This window comes from Chanos chanos, chromosome 14, assembly GCF_902362185.1.
Source record: "Chanos chanos chromosome 14, fChaCha1.1, whole genome shotgun sequence".
NCBI classification, from domain to species: domain Eukaryota; kingdom Metazoa; phylum Chordata; class Actinopteri; order Gonorynchiformes; family Chanidae; genus Chanos; species Chanos chanos.
The window spans coordinates 3,841,997-3,855,450 of NC_044508.1; the positions used below are offsets into that span (position 1 = coordinate 3,841,997).

General features: G+C 44.6%; 1 protein-coding gene across 1 annotated transcript in view; it reads left to right on the forward strand.

Moving 5' to 3' along the window:
* nf2a (NF2, moesin-ezrin-radixin like (MERLIN) tumor suppressor a) overlaps positions 1 to 10,808 on the forward strand; it is a 26,563-nt gene extending 15,755 nt beyond the window's left edge. Inside the window, exons 11-16 of the mRNA XM_030791409.1 lie at positions 128 to 250; positions 978 to 1,195; positions 2,886 to 2,991; positions 4,430 to 4,557; positions 5,004 to 5,163; positions 10,025 to 10,808. Of these exons, the coding sequence (XP_030647269.1) occupies positions 128 to 250; positions 978 to 1,195; positions 2,886 to 2,991; positions 4,430 to 4,557; positions 5,004 to 5,163; positions 10,025 to 10,075 (786 nt within the window). The 3' untranslated portion in view covers positions 10,076 to 10,808. The remainder of the gene's footprint in view (positions 1 to 127; positions 251 to 977; positions 1,196 to 2,885; positions 2,992 to 4,429; positions 4,558 to 5,003; positions 5,164 to 10,024) is intronic.
* The last annotated feature ends 2,646 nt before the right edge of the window (positions 10,809 to 13,454 follow it).

Here is a 13,454-nt window from a genome sequence, read left to right on the forward strand (position 1 = left end):
ATGTGGCCTCTGCTCTGCCTCAGCCTCACCACTCTACCAATCCATTTCAGTTTTTTTTTCTTTTTTTTTCCTTTAATTTTCTCTGCTGCAATCACTTCTTTTATCCCTCTCTTCTTCTCTCTCCCAGATGGAGAGGCAGCGATTGGAGAGAGAGAAACACTTAAGGGAGGAGGCAGAGAGAGCGAGGGATGATCTGGAGAGAAGACTCCTGCAGCTGCAGGACGAGACTCATATGGCCAATGAAGCTTTGGTGAGGCCTGGGAGGCAACTGCATCTCTCGACATACGCAATTAGATTTAAGATTGAATCTGTGGACTCCTCTCATTAAATAACGGCCGGCCACTCACAAGCGTGTTGAAATCAGTCTTTCAAAATGTCCAGCTGTTGTGCTGTTGGTTACATGTTGTTTTTTTTTTTTTTTTATTTTGCTATACTGACGAAAGTGTACAGTTATCAACTTTAGTTGAAAATTTCATTTTGCTCTATCAAAGTGACAATACGCACTCATAATATCACTCTGAATGCGTTTTATTGGTTAAAATGTCACTTTGTTCCATCACACGTATCAGACAGCTGAGGCCGTCTTGTAGCCACGGCCCATTAGTACGGTTTCTCCCCGTATCAGTCTGTGGATCGCTCTTTTACTGCCTTCAGCTTTTCTGTCACTTGTATCTGGTCTGATACTGAACGTAGTAGTGACACTTATGCAACAGACAGCATCTTAATGACCACATGCTTGGTATCATTTATGCCTGTCTTACAAGTCACCTTGGATAAAAGCATCTGCTAAAAGCATAAATGTATATGTCATGTAAATGTAAATATGTAAATGTGGTGGGGGGGGGGGGGCGATAGGCTAGCAGGGTGAACCCAAATAACAAACCTCAGCAGAGTGAGGGTATCGTCGGCGTTCGCCTCGGTTTTAGGCCGCTGTGGAATTCGGATCAAACCGTTTTGTTTTGCCTCTCTTGGCTCAGCTGCGGTCGGAGGAGACGGCGGACCTCCTGGCGGAGAAGGCCCAGATTGCGGAGGAGGAGGCCAAGCTCCTGGCCCAGAAAGCGGCGGAGGCCGAGCAGGAGATGCAGAGGATCAAGGTGACGGCCATCCGCAGCGAAGAGGAGAAGAGGCTCATGGAACAGAAGGTGCTAGAGGCCGAGATGCTGGCGCTGAAGATGGCCGAGGAGTCCGAACGGAGGTAAACGCGTCTGTCCGTCGCTCCAGCCGTTATTTCATCCCCTAATGTCACTCATCTATTTATTCATATATAAAATCATTCATAATTACTTCCGGCTTCACACCCAAAAATAAGATCTGTCTGTTCCATCCATCCATCCGTCCTATCTGCAGTATTTTTTTAAAACCTATTATGTGTAATTTTGCACTTTCAGTAAATGGCTATGAACTATCATAAAGTATAATTGTAAAGCTGTAGTGGAAAGGTATGGCTGTGTCGTGCCTGTGTAGTGATGTCGTTGGAATTCTGGGCTGGGCTGTGTCGTGCCTGTGTAGTTTTTTCACTGGGATTCTGGGCTGGGCTTTGTAGTGATGTCGTTGGGATTCTGGGCTGCGCTGTGTCGTGCCTGTATAGTGATGTCATTGGGATTCTGGGCTGGGCTGTGCTGTGCCTGTGTAGTGATGTCATTGGGATTCTGGGCTGGGCTGTGTCGTGCCTGTGTAGTAATGTCATTGGGATTCTGGGCTGAGCTGTGTCGTGCCTGTGTAGTAATGTCATTGGGATTCTGGGCTGGGCTGTGTCGTGCCTGTGTAGTTTTGTCACTGGGATTCTGGGCTGGGCTTTGTAGTGATGTCGTTGGGATTCTGGGCTGAGCTGTGTCGTGCCTGTGTAGTAATGTCATTGGGATTCTGGGCTGAGCTGTGTCGTGCCTGTGTAGTAATGTCATTGGGATTCTGGGCTGGGCTGTGTCGTGCCTGTGTAGTTTTGTCACTGGGATTCTGGGCTGGGCTTTGTAGTGATGTCGTTGGGATTCTGGGCTGAGCTGTGTCGTGCCTGTGTAGTGATGTCATTGGGATTCTGTTCTGGGCTGTGTCGTGCCTGTGTAGTTTTGTCACTGGGATTCTGGGCTGGGCTTTGTAGTGATGTCGTTGGGATTCTGGGCTGAGCTGTGTCGTGCCTGTGTAGTGATGTCATTGGGATTCTGGGCTGGGCTGTGTCGTGCCTGTGTAGTAATGTCATTGGGATTCTGGGCTGGGCTGTGTCGTGCCTGTGTAGTGATATCGCTTGGATTCTGGGCTGGCTGTGTCGTGCCTGTGTAGTGATATCGCTGGGATTCTGGGCTGGCTGTGTCGACTGTTTGGCTCTGTTATTTGAGTCAGACAGGCCCCCTGAACCCCTATGGTCTATTGATTTTCACATGTCTTACTCTCTGCTGGAAATACGAAACAAAAACATGAAGCCTCGTCTCGTCTAGAGGATTCATTTTGGAAGTATTACACTTCAGTTTGCTGGATTAAAGGTCTGAAGGTCAAACACACACACACACACACACACACACACACAGACATACACCCCCTAAAAAAGAGACAAAAACGTAGTGCATGTTTCCATCATAACGTGGTCTTTGATAATACAAGACTTACTAAGAAACTGGGGGGAAAAAAGGGTTTATTTCCCCCTTTGGGTGCTAAAGGCTTGAGCATGTTAATTGCTGTTGCTGATTGTGTGGTTATTAAGCAATCAATGCACTCTAAAACCAATTAGATAGACGCACTAATCCCCAGTATAACCAATGAGGCAGATCCTTAACGCTTTGTTTAGACCTTAAATGGCAGATTGATGAGCGCTGAGATCAGGGGTCTTTAGGGAAAGCTCCCTGACTGCCTTTTTTTTTGCTCGTTTGTTTATTTGTTTGTTTTTGGTCTCTCAGGGCAAAAGAAGCGGAGCAGCTGAAACAGGACCTGCAGGAGGCGCGGGAATCCGAGAGACGGGCCAAACACAAGCTGCTGGAGATCACCACCAAATCTGCCTATTCGGTAACGACCCCCCCCTCTGCCGACTACGCCACCTCACGCCGCTTTGCCATACCGCTGCTTTTCTGAGGCAGTGTTCCCAAAAACGATCCCCTGGCACCCCCCCCCTGCTCCCCACCATTCTCTCTCCCTCCCCTCCCCTCTCCTCCTCACCCTCCGGTCCCAAAATATTTCATGTTCTTTCTTCTACTCCCTGAACACTAGCACTTCTCGTTCAGGTAACAAGGGTTTTTAAAGATTAGACTAGTGAGTTTGGAAAAGAACCAAACATGTGGAACGCATTTTCGTATCCAGGGGAAGGAATTGCCGCGCTGCTCGGTAAGCGGTCCTCTGGAGAGAGAGCCGCTCTAATCTCATCTAACATGCTGGAATCTAATATTCCAACCCCTTTCCCCGTCTCTGAATCAGGTGCATGTTTGTTTAGCTTTCGTGTAAAAAAAAAAAAAAAAAAAAAAAAAAGAAAAGAAAAGGCCCTGCGGAGGTTTCGGCCCTCGAGGAAGAGGATTGCCTTCTCGGCCTGTTCGGCCGAATAGGATTATAGCTGGTTTCATGAAGCTGATCAGGGGTGAAACGGTTCGGAGAAAGACTGTACTTATTACAAGAGTACCTCTATAGAATACAAATGCCAGCTGAGGTCGAGGACCGGCAGTCGGTGGAACGCTCTCCGCCCCAACGTATGACTAAATCAAAGCCTCTTAGCAAATGCCGGGTTACAGAGGGATCTCTTAAGCCTCTGATTTGAATAAGAGGGGCATGAAAACGATTCGCTGGTTTATAAACGCTATTAAAGTGGAAATGTAAATGTGACTAGAGAGAGAAGGGGAGGTGGGGGGGGGGAGAGAGAGGGAGAGAAAGAGAGAGGGAGAGAGCTGCCACCTCAAGGCCATTATATTTAAGCCAAGTTATTAGTGTACGTGTTCAGCTAGAGTGCTCTGTTACACCCCCCCCCCCACCTCTTTTTTTTTTTTTCTTTTTCCCTCTCATAGCTCCCATAGCCACAATTCAGATCAGCAGGGCATCTAATCAGTAGGTTTCACAAAGCACTGAGAAGGATAGACGCAGTTACCAAAACGATTAGCATATTATTTGTACTTTATTTCTTTTCCTCCAGTAACTTGTTAGAGGTCAGTATGTCTGAAATTCTGTCCGACCGTTTGTTTTTTATCATTTTCTTTTTCTTTTTCTTTTTTCCCTGCCCTTTTGATCTTTTATTTAAGCACAGAAGAGCTACTGAGCATCCTCACTCTTTCTCAAAACCAACATGCTGAGATAAGAGTTAAGGAACACTAGTGTACTGTTTTGTTGCTATCCTGGGGCGTTTCAGAGTTACGTGTAGACCTCTTAACTCTTTGAGCCAATGGTAAATGTATTAGTTTTCCTCTCTGTGTTGGCCTGTCTGATGCCCTCGCTCATATTAAGGGTGTTTGTCCTGTCGTTCCAGCCTTCGGCTCTCTCTTCCAACGCTCTACCCGCCGACATCCCCAGCTTCAACTTCAGCACCGAGAACCTCAGCTTCGACTTCAAAGACACCGACATGAAACGGCTGTCGATGGAAATCGAGAAGGAAAAGTGAGTAATCCGTCTACTTCTGGCGCGTTGATCAATGAGATCCGTACCCACAACACCGCCCAGAACCATCCACTGAAAGATGCCACGCTGCCGCTAATGTCAGTTACATGTCTGTCGAAGTACTCTCCTCGTAAATTCAGTCTGGTGATTTCAGGTCACTCATTAACACACTACAGTGATGGTGGTTTTACAGAATTTACCACTGCAAAGTCCCAAAATCTGACTTCAGTCACCAGCCATAAAAAACTAAATGACATGCCTCAGACCATTTAGCATGGAACAATAGTTTTATTATGCGTATAAATTACAAAACGACTTTGGAAACAGCTCGGTCATTTGAAGCATTTCAAATGTTCTTTCCCTCGATGCCCAAGCCATTATTTATGCGTTTGAAAGTGAGGCGTTTGGTCTGCAACTCGCCCGTTTTCTTCTTCTCCTCCAAACAGGGTGGAGTACATGGAGAAAAGCAAACACCTCCAAGAGCAGCTCAACGAGCTGAAGACTGAGATTGAGTCTCTGAAGCTAAAGGAACGGGAGACTCCCCTGGACATCCTGCACAACCAGAATGCAGAGAAAGGCAACAGCAAGCAGAGCAACTTCAAAAAGGTACACGCTCACAGTTACAGGTGGACGGGTGGGCGCCTTCAAACGTAGGACGCTCTGATGTCATTATGGAACTCCACGTGACTTTTAGTGGAACTTTGGAATTCCACACCAAGAATCCTAAAGAATGTTGGGTTTACATTTATCAGTTGTCAGCTGATTCTAAAATAGAATGTTCCAGAACACTGTTTGGATCATTAGCATTCCAGCCATGCTGCTATTGACCATAAATGCTCAATAACAGCACTTTATACTTGCCTGTGTCAGACTTTAAAAAGCTCTTGCAACAAGAGGATTATTCTTTTGTCATCCACTGCCATGTATGTGAGCGCCGGAACAGCTGGTTTACATATTCGCACTGGCAGTTACGGAGAGTGAATTAAATCTTGTGAGGACAAATGACAGGCAGTATTGGTTGTGACCAGCGACATGTTGGATGACTGAGCGTATATTAGCCTTCATGCTATGGCCAGGACAGCGTAACCTCGCAGCTTCATTGTTCATATCCATTCATTTCTCATATTAATCCACATGCTTTTTCTTCACTGTATGGTAACTGATTCAAAGATTGTATTTACTTTTTTTTTTTTTTTTTGGTTACCAAGCGACGCTACCATGTTTGGAATGCAAGCGGGCTTATTTCCGCTCAATACATCTTAGAAAAATCTTTCTGGCATTACAGGGAAGGATTAGTTTGGTTGATAACCATCTAAACAGACTTGGTGATCTGTTTCATGAAGGCAGTAACATGCGACAGAGTCATAACTTACCGTCATTTTTGTCTTGTGATGGTTACTGTGATCTCGTACCTTGGGCTTGTACCGAGCCAAAACGTTGCAATGTTCTAATAATCACCGCGCCTCGTAGCGCTGACTGTCTAATTCCTCCACTTAAACATTTAAATGGCTTTAATTATGTTAGCCAAAGTTTTGAAGGTCAAGCAAAAATAGTGAATTTCCATTATAATGTGGTCTTTTTACTGTCCTCCACTTTCTGAAGGTTTTTATTTTTAATTTTTTTTTTTTTTTTTTTTAAGAGACCCCCTGAGGGGACAAGATTTGGGTACGCAGTTAATTGCTTAGGTTAATTTCTTGCTTTTAAGTGAAGGTAAGGGCAGCCAGTTGCCAAAATACAGCAGAATTTGAAAACCATGTTCCTCGGTTTGACAAACGTAGCATTTTCTCAGAATGCTTTCCGGCAAAACACGTACTGTTTTCAAACGCAGGTCTCTGTGTGCTTGTTAGTTCCTCTAAAACCCTAAGAGTTCCCCATCCCTTTGAGATCTCCAGATTTCTCAAAAGAGAAGTCCTTTAGGAATGAAGCGCAGGCAAAAGAAAACAACCAGTAACTCTATACCTTTTTTATTTACTCTTCAAATAAAATGACAGAACCTCACTGAAGAGCGATGCAGAGGAAACTGCGAGGCAAAAAACAAAGTTGGAAAAAACCCTTTCACCACCATAGTGTGTGTGTGTGTGTATATATATATATATAGAGAGAGAGAGAGAGAGAGAGAGAGCGAGGTTTTTTTTTTTTTCCATAGATCTGAAAAGCACCTGCTGGACTTTGAGACCCAGCTTGTTTGGCTTGATTAAATGGAAAGAGCTGCAGCTGCCGCTGGGCAAACTGGTTATGAGGTGACAGGACTGGCCGAGTGTGCTCATGCCAGAGAGACCAGTCGACTGGAGTCAACTGGATTCTGGACCAGCGTGTCCAACCAAAATGGACAGGAGAAGGGGTTTAAAAAAAAAAAAGAAAGAAAGAAAGCAAAGACCTACCAAAATCCATCCGTACTGTCATGAAAGCTCGTGGAGCTGGTTGGGAAAAGATAATGAATGAATGAATTGATGAGGAGTACTGTGTTTTTTTTCTGTCTGACAGTCCAAATATTTGTTTTTTTGTTTACCAGGCAAGTCCCTTAAGAACTAATTCTTCTTTACACTGATGGTCTGTCAAGAGGTGAAGACCCTTCAAGGGATGAGATAAGGGGAATAAAAAAGAGCAGAGGATGCAGTCACATGACACAAAGGGCAACAGGAGTAGGATATAGACAGCAAATAGCAGCCAGGGAGCAGAGTCACATGACACAAAGGGCAACAGGAGTAGGATAAAGACAGCAAATAGCAGCCAGGGAGCAGAGTCACATGACACAAAGGGCAACAGGAGTAGGATAAAGACAGCAAATAGCAGCCAGGGAGCAGAGTCACATGACACAGAGGGGAACAGGACTAGGACAAAGACAGCAAATAGCAGTCAGGGAGCAGAGTCACATGACACAAAGGGCAACAGGAGTAGGATAAAGACAGCAAATAGCAGCCAGGGAGCAGAGTCACATGACACAAAGGGCAACAGGAGTAGGATAAAGACAGCAAATAGCAGTCAGGGAGCAGAGTCACATGACACAGAGGGGAACAGGACCGGGATAAAGACAGCAAATAGCAGTCAGGGAGCAGAGTCACATGACACAGAGGGGAACAGGACCGGGATAAAGACAGCCAATAGCAGCCAGGGCGCAGAGTCACATGAGACAGAGGAGAACAGGACTGGGATAAAGACGGCCAATAGCAGCCAGGGAGCAGAGTCACATGACACTAAGCCAAATATGAAGCTGCAGTGCTAACAGCAGTGGAAAGACAGTCAGACCAAAGCAAGTACAAAACACAATCTAAATGTGGGCAAAAGCTTGATTAACATGAATGAATTCTGAAACGTGTGGCTGCTAAAAAAACTTGAGCACCCCTGTCGTAAGAGAAAAAAAAAAAAAGGATGTAATATGGATGTAAACCTGACCTGCACAACGAACGTTTATGATGGTTGCATACGACTTGAGACGGTTCATTTCCGCTTGGGAAATTTGGAATGTAGGCATATGAGAAGAACCTTATGTCATAGTTATGTCAGCCTATGCTTTGTTACACCGCTGTTATAAACTCTGGAGTCGCAGGAGGTAGCTAAGATTGTTATTTATTTATTTATTTTTCCCTCAGGTTCTCTGTAATTACATCCCACACGTACTCATGAGCTCGGTCTCTGATTCAGTGCAAATATAAAATACACAGTACAATCTCTCCAAATCTGTCAGAGGAAAAAGGGATCTCTCATCAGATCTTTGTACGTAAACTTCACTAATCAGCGCAGTCACAGGGCTGACGAGCCTGAAATGAGAAAATCCACAGATATTTCGCTTCCACCCTTTCAGCGTTTCCAGGCGGGTCTGCCGCAGAAAACGGGATCGCGCGGAACTGATTTGTTTCGTTAGCTTCAGACCGATAAACAAACGAAAGCATACGCCTTCCGTTTCCCCAGATTTATCTTAAAAACAAAACCGAGAGCTATGAGCTCAGCTGTCAACGTTTTCCCTTACTCATCTCTCCTGGTGTGAAACGTACTCATTAGAGTAGCACTAATTGATTCCTTTTTCTCGTTATCCGTCATTTGAATTGATGGGATCGCCTTAGTTGCAGAGGGAGATGACGTTGGCGCGGACTCGGCCGTTTGGTCGTTTTTTTTTTTTGTTTTTTTTTTTCTCGTCAGGGGCCAAATGAAGATGAAACCGCGCTCTTTGGGAAAGGGCTTGGGCGTCAGCAGCGGCATTTGGAGCAGGTTGAGAGGACACGAAGCCTCGGCGTAGCCTGCCAAGTTGATGACTATTGTTTAGCGGCACGGCGTGCTTTTTGGATCAGGACAGGTGGAGGGGCCCGAGTGTGTCTGGCCTAAGGGAGCCAAGAGACGAGGGCCGCTGCCTTTCCAGGTCGCCCCGGCGAGAGGATGATTAATAGCCGACTCTGGCTTCGCCCGTGCGCTTTAACGCGCCCCGCTGCAAGCGATCGAAACCCGCAGAACGTGGCATTAGCCAAAAAATGTTCAAACTAATCAAAAGACCCTCAGTTAAGTGCCCCAGGCACACCTTAAACAGGTCTGGGAGGTGAAGGTAAATGGGTCGTTGAATCAGAGAGGGTTCGACAAGCGTGAAATGAGCGCGATTGGTCGAGGACTGCAGTGTTGCGGATATCTTTCGGCAGGTTTTTTTGTTTTTTGTTTTTTTTGTACTCACTCTCTCATTAGTGCGGACCCTCTGTCTTGGAGGTTAGCAGCTGATTTCCATGACATTATACGTTTTTTTTTCTTTCTGTATTCCTTTCTTTCCTTTTTTTTCCAGTTTCATAGTTGTTTATTGGTTCTGTGTTTCCAATTTAGCTTTCATGACACATTCAGTTTGAAGAACCTCAGAACTTTTTTTTTTTTTCCCTGGGAGACTTTGTTTGGATGAATGTGTTGACAACTGATCAGAGGGAGTAATGAACACAGGAATAAATCTCAGAATTATCCGGAAAGATACACACCCAGTGCCCATCAGTCACAGGCTTATTGACGTTAACAATAGAGTAAATCCTCTCATTTGAGGATTGGTGTGCCTTAGTGTTTGTGTCTTTCCAACTGTAGGTGTCACAGTGGATTTAATTTATACTTTACTAATGAACTGGGTGTTTCTCACACATACACAACAGATGGGCAAACCCCCCCCCCCCCGCCCAAGTCTAAATCTGAGTTAGCTAGAATTGCAGCCATAAGGCAATGAGCATAGGGTAACACATTTTTTATCACCATTCTGCAAGAAACTGAACAGTGTATGAATGTCTCTTTAATAGTCATATTACCTCTTGGTTAATATGATTAACCATCTTAACATACATGATTTTGCACTTATTTTAAGGCTGTGGTTTTTGTATGTGTGTGTTGTGTGTGTGTGTGTGTGTGTGTGTGTGTGTGTGTGTGTGTGTGTCTGCGTCTGCCTGTCTGTCTCTTTTGTAAGTTAAGTTACTGTTGCCTGCCCACTTATCATGACTCTTGTCTCCTCCCACAGCTGACACTACAGAGTACCAAATCCCGAGTGGCCTTCTTCGAGGAACTTTAGCCAACCCAACGGACCTGAAGTTCTGTGTGTGTGTGTGTGTGTGTGTGTGTGTGTGTGTTTGACCTACATCACCCCTTTAGAATCACATTCCTGGTCGCCTGGGACTTTGACCACCCCCTGGGGAAAACACTGACCACATTCACATTAACAAAGAATTAGGTGTGCGTGTGCGTGTGCGTGTGTGTGTGCGCGTGCGTGTGGTTTGAAGTTTACATTGAGAAGAACATGGAGCTGTGTTTCAGTCTGCCTTAAAGCAAACACTACCCCAGAGAGAGAGAGAGAGAGAGAGAGAAAGGCGAGGGCTTTATCTGCAGTACACAGGACTGTGCTCTCTCTCTCCTCAACTCTCTGCTCAACACAACACATTTACAGCCTGCTCCACCACCTCAACTGGAACTAACATGAAGGACCGCTCTCCACGTCTGTCCTCAGAGTGTCCTTCTCTCTCTCCGCTCTGACCGTGGAGCAAAGCTCTGCTCTTAAAAATGGGATTACTTTTTCTCTTCTTCTTCTTCTTCTTCGTCTTCTTCTTCTTCTCTTTTGCAGAATGCTGTCTATTCTTTGGGTTTACGTTTCAGACGACAGTGCAGTTTACACTGTGTTCATGGCTTTATTTTACATCGTGTTACAGTTAGAGGAGGAGGAGGGATAGGATCTATTGGGAGTTTTTATTTTTTTGATCAACCTCAAAATACTGTGAGATGTCTGAGTAAACCTAAATAAAGTGGGAATCACTCTCTCTCTCTTTTTTTTTAAATGAAGTATTTTACTGAAATGGAAATGTTGTACTACATATGAAATGGAGAAGTTTTTGTATATTTTTTCATTAACATGAAAAGAATTAAAGACTGGATTACAAAAAAAAAAAAATCTCAGTTTGAAGTGGGTCATATGTCTCCAGCGTGTGTGTGTGTGTGTGTGTGTGTGTCTCTGTCTGTTTTCCTTTTGAAGAACCATCCATAAATGACAACACCAACAGAAACGGGCCAAAAACCACAGATCACAAGTAGTTAACAATTATCTCCTGAAACCCATAAATCTAGTAGCTGAATAAGCTTTTTGAGCTTTTCATTTTCCTACAGAATCGTTCTGGTTTTAAGGTTTATAATATATATAGAAACAGAGAAAGGGATTGATTGATATGAATGAAGTACTAACTCCATATTTTACATCCGTTGTTTGACTCTCTCTAATGCTGAAAGGCTAATATGCTACTATACCTTCAAACCAGTGCTAGGTTCCACAGACTCACCTTCACTTACTTGTCTCTTGGGTCGATAAGTTATTTTTCCTCTTTTTTTTTTTTTTTTCTTTTTTCCTCCTAAATCAAAACAACTGCATTATGGGCGTGAGTGACAGGTAGAGTGACAGGGATGTGGAGGCGTATCGACAGGCCGTCACTGCAGGAGAGCGATGTGCTCATGGTGCCGTCAACCATGTCACCCAGACTCCCATCAGCCCTTGCAATGACAGAAAGGGACCTTGGAAGTATTGACAACCCACCTACCTACTATCCCCCCCCCCCCCCCCCCCCCCCCCAAAAAAAACCCAAACCAAACACACAAACAAACCAAAAAAAGACAACCCCAACAAGATATGGGGTCTTTGTGACCTTGGGTTCTGGAGAGTACAAAGGGACAGAAGATTTCACTCTGGAGAACTCAGTCCAGACAACTGGGGTGAATTTGATGAGAACATCAAAACATGCCCGTGTTAGAGATAAAGAAGTTCGGAGTCGCTTGACGTGAGTGACCCTTTTATTCCTTCTCAGCACCGACTTTTGTCCAGATCCATCAGCCTCAATGAGCAAGACGAGGGCTAACGCAGCTAACTGGACTCAGGAACCAATTCTGATCCACACTGGTTCCTGGTTAAACTGGGTGACACCCGGTTTGAACTCTTGCGTCTCAATACAAGTTCAGCAAGGAACCAGTTTGACAAGTCTTCACTGGTTTTTTTGTTTTTTTTTCTCCCAGTGGGAAGTGCAGTAAACAGTGGGAGCTGCCACACGGCTCTTTGCTGGACGCTTCAGTCACCTACGCTAAGCTACGCTAGTCCTACCCACCTGCCTCGCTAATTAACAACACAGGCTTTAATCAATCTTATTTTTTTTTTTTCTGCCATGATCAATCTAACGGAGTCCAGGAAACTAACAGACCCCTTTGAGATGAAGGCGACTCCCCCTCCATTAATTTTTTCCCCTTCTTTTGCCTAACAGAGTAAGAGAAAACCATGTCATTGTATTTATGTCATTGGACAAGTGGGCTCAAAGTAGCTCTGAGCTGTTTTGTGAGAACTGACCGAGCATTTCAGATATAATCATTGAAGACTGTTTCCATTAATGTATGTAAATGTACTGTATGCAATACAGAAATGTTTGAATACTGCAGTCGGCGCTGCGGTATTCGCCCGCCGCGAAATGTCACCAGAAGCATAATCAGTTTGCGGCCTCTTTGTTTGATTCACTCTGCTGCGTGTTTTCTTTCAACTCTGAGTGCGGAGTGAGAACGTCCAGCGTGGACACATAATGGAACGCAAAATGAGCTCTGTATGTTTCACGTAGACCCGTGGTGTTCGTGTGAGCCCCGTGGGGGCAGCAGCCCTTGAAGGCTAATAGAAGTCTGGATGAGCTTGTTCTTCACTCCCTCGCCTGTTTTTTTTTTTCTTTTTTCTTTCCTTCCTGTCTTTTTTTTTTTTCTTTTAAACATGGAGAATGCGTGGTTTCTTGTGGATTGTGTGTGATTAGTTGTCATTCCCAAGCTGCTGCTACTGCAGGAGAGAGAGAGAGAGAGAGAGATGGGTCTGTAAGAGAGATCATTTTAATGCTGTGAGGCGCTCTCTCTCTTTGTCTCTCTCTCTCTCTCTCTCTCTCTCTCTTTCTCTCTCCAGACAAATTAATGCCTCTGTATGCAGATGTCTGGTGCACTGGAATAATACCTGGAGAAAATCAGGAAATAACTGAGCTCATTATGATGCCCACAGTCGGCAGGGTGGCAAATCAGACGCTATTTTTGGCTCCGTGTTTTCCAACACATCAGTCATATAACATTTAAAGTGCCATTCTGCAGGAAAAAAAAAGGGAGTGAAAAAAAACCCCCTCCTCTCTCCTAAATCGGTCTTAAAAATGTATCCAGTGCTGAATTCAGCAATGCTGGACCTTCTCCTGTCCAAACATTCTTTTTGGTTTTAGCAGAGGTCATCTTGTCCTGTAAATAAAGGCTGCGTCATTGTTGTGGTAATATTAATGGCTGTTTGTTCGCTCCAACTGTTTGTCACACACAGCTTCCCGTTCATATATGAATCATTTTTTAAAAATGAGGCTTTTATGAGGTCTGCATATCAAAGCTCTTGGACACATTACGAGTGTTACAACTTTATC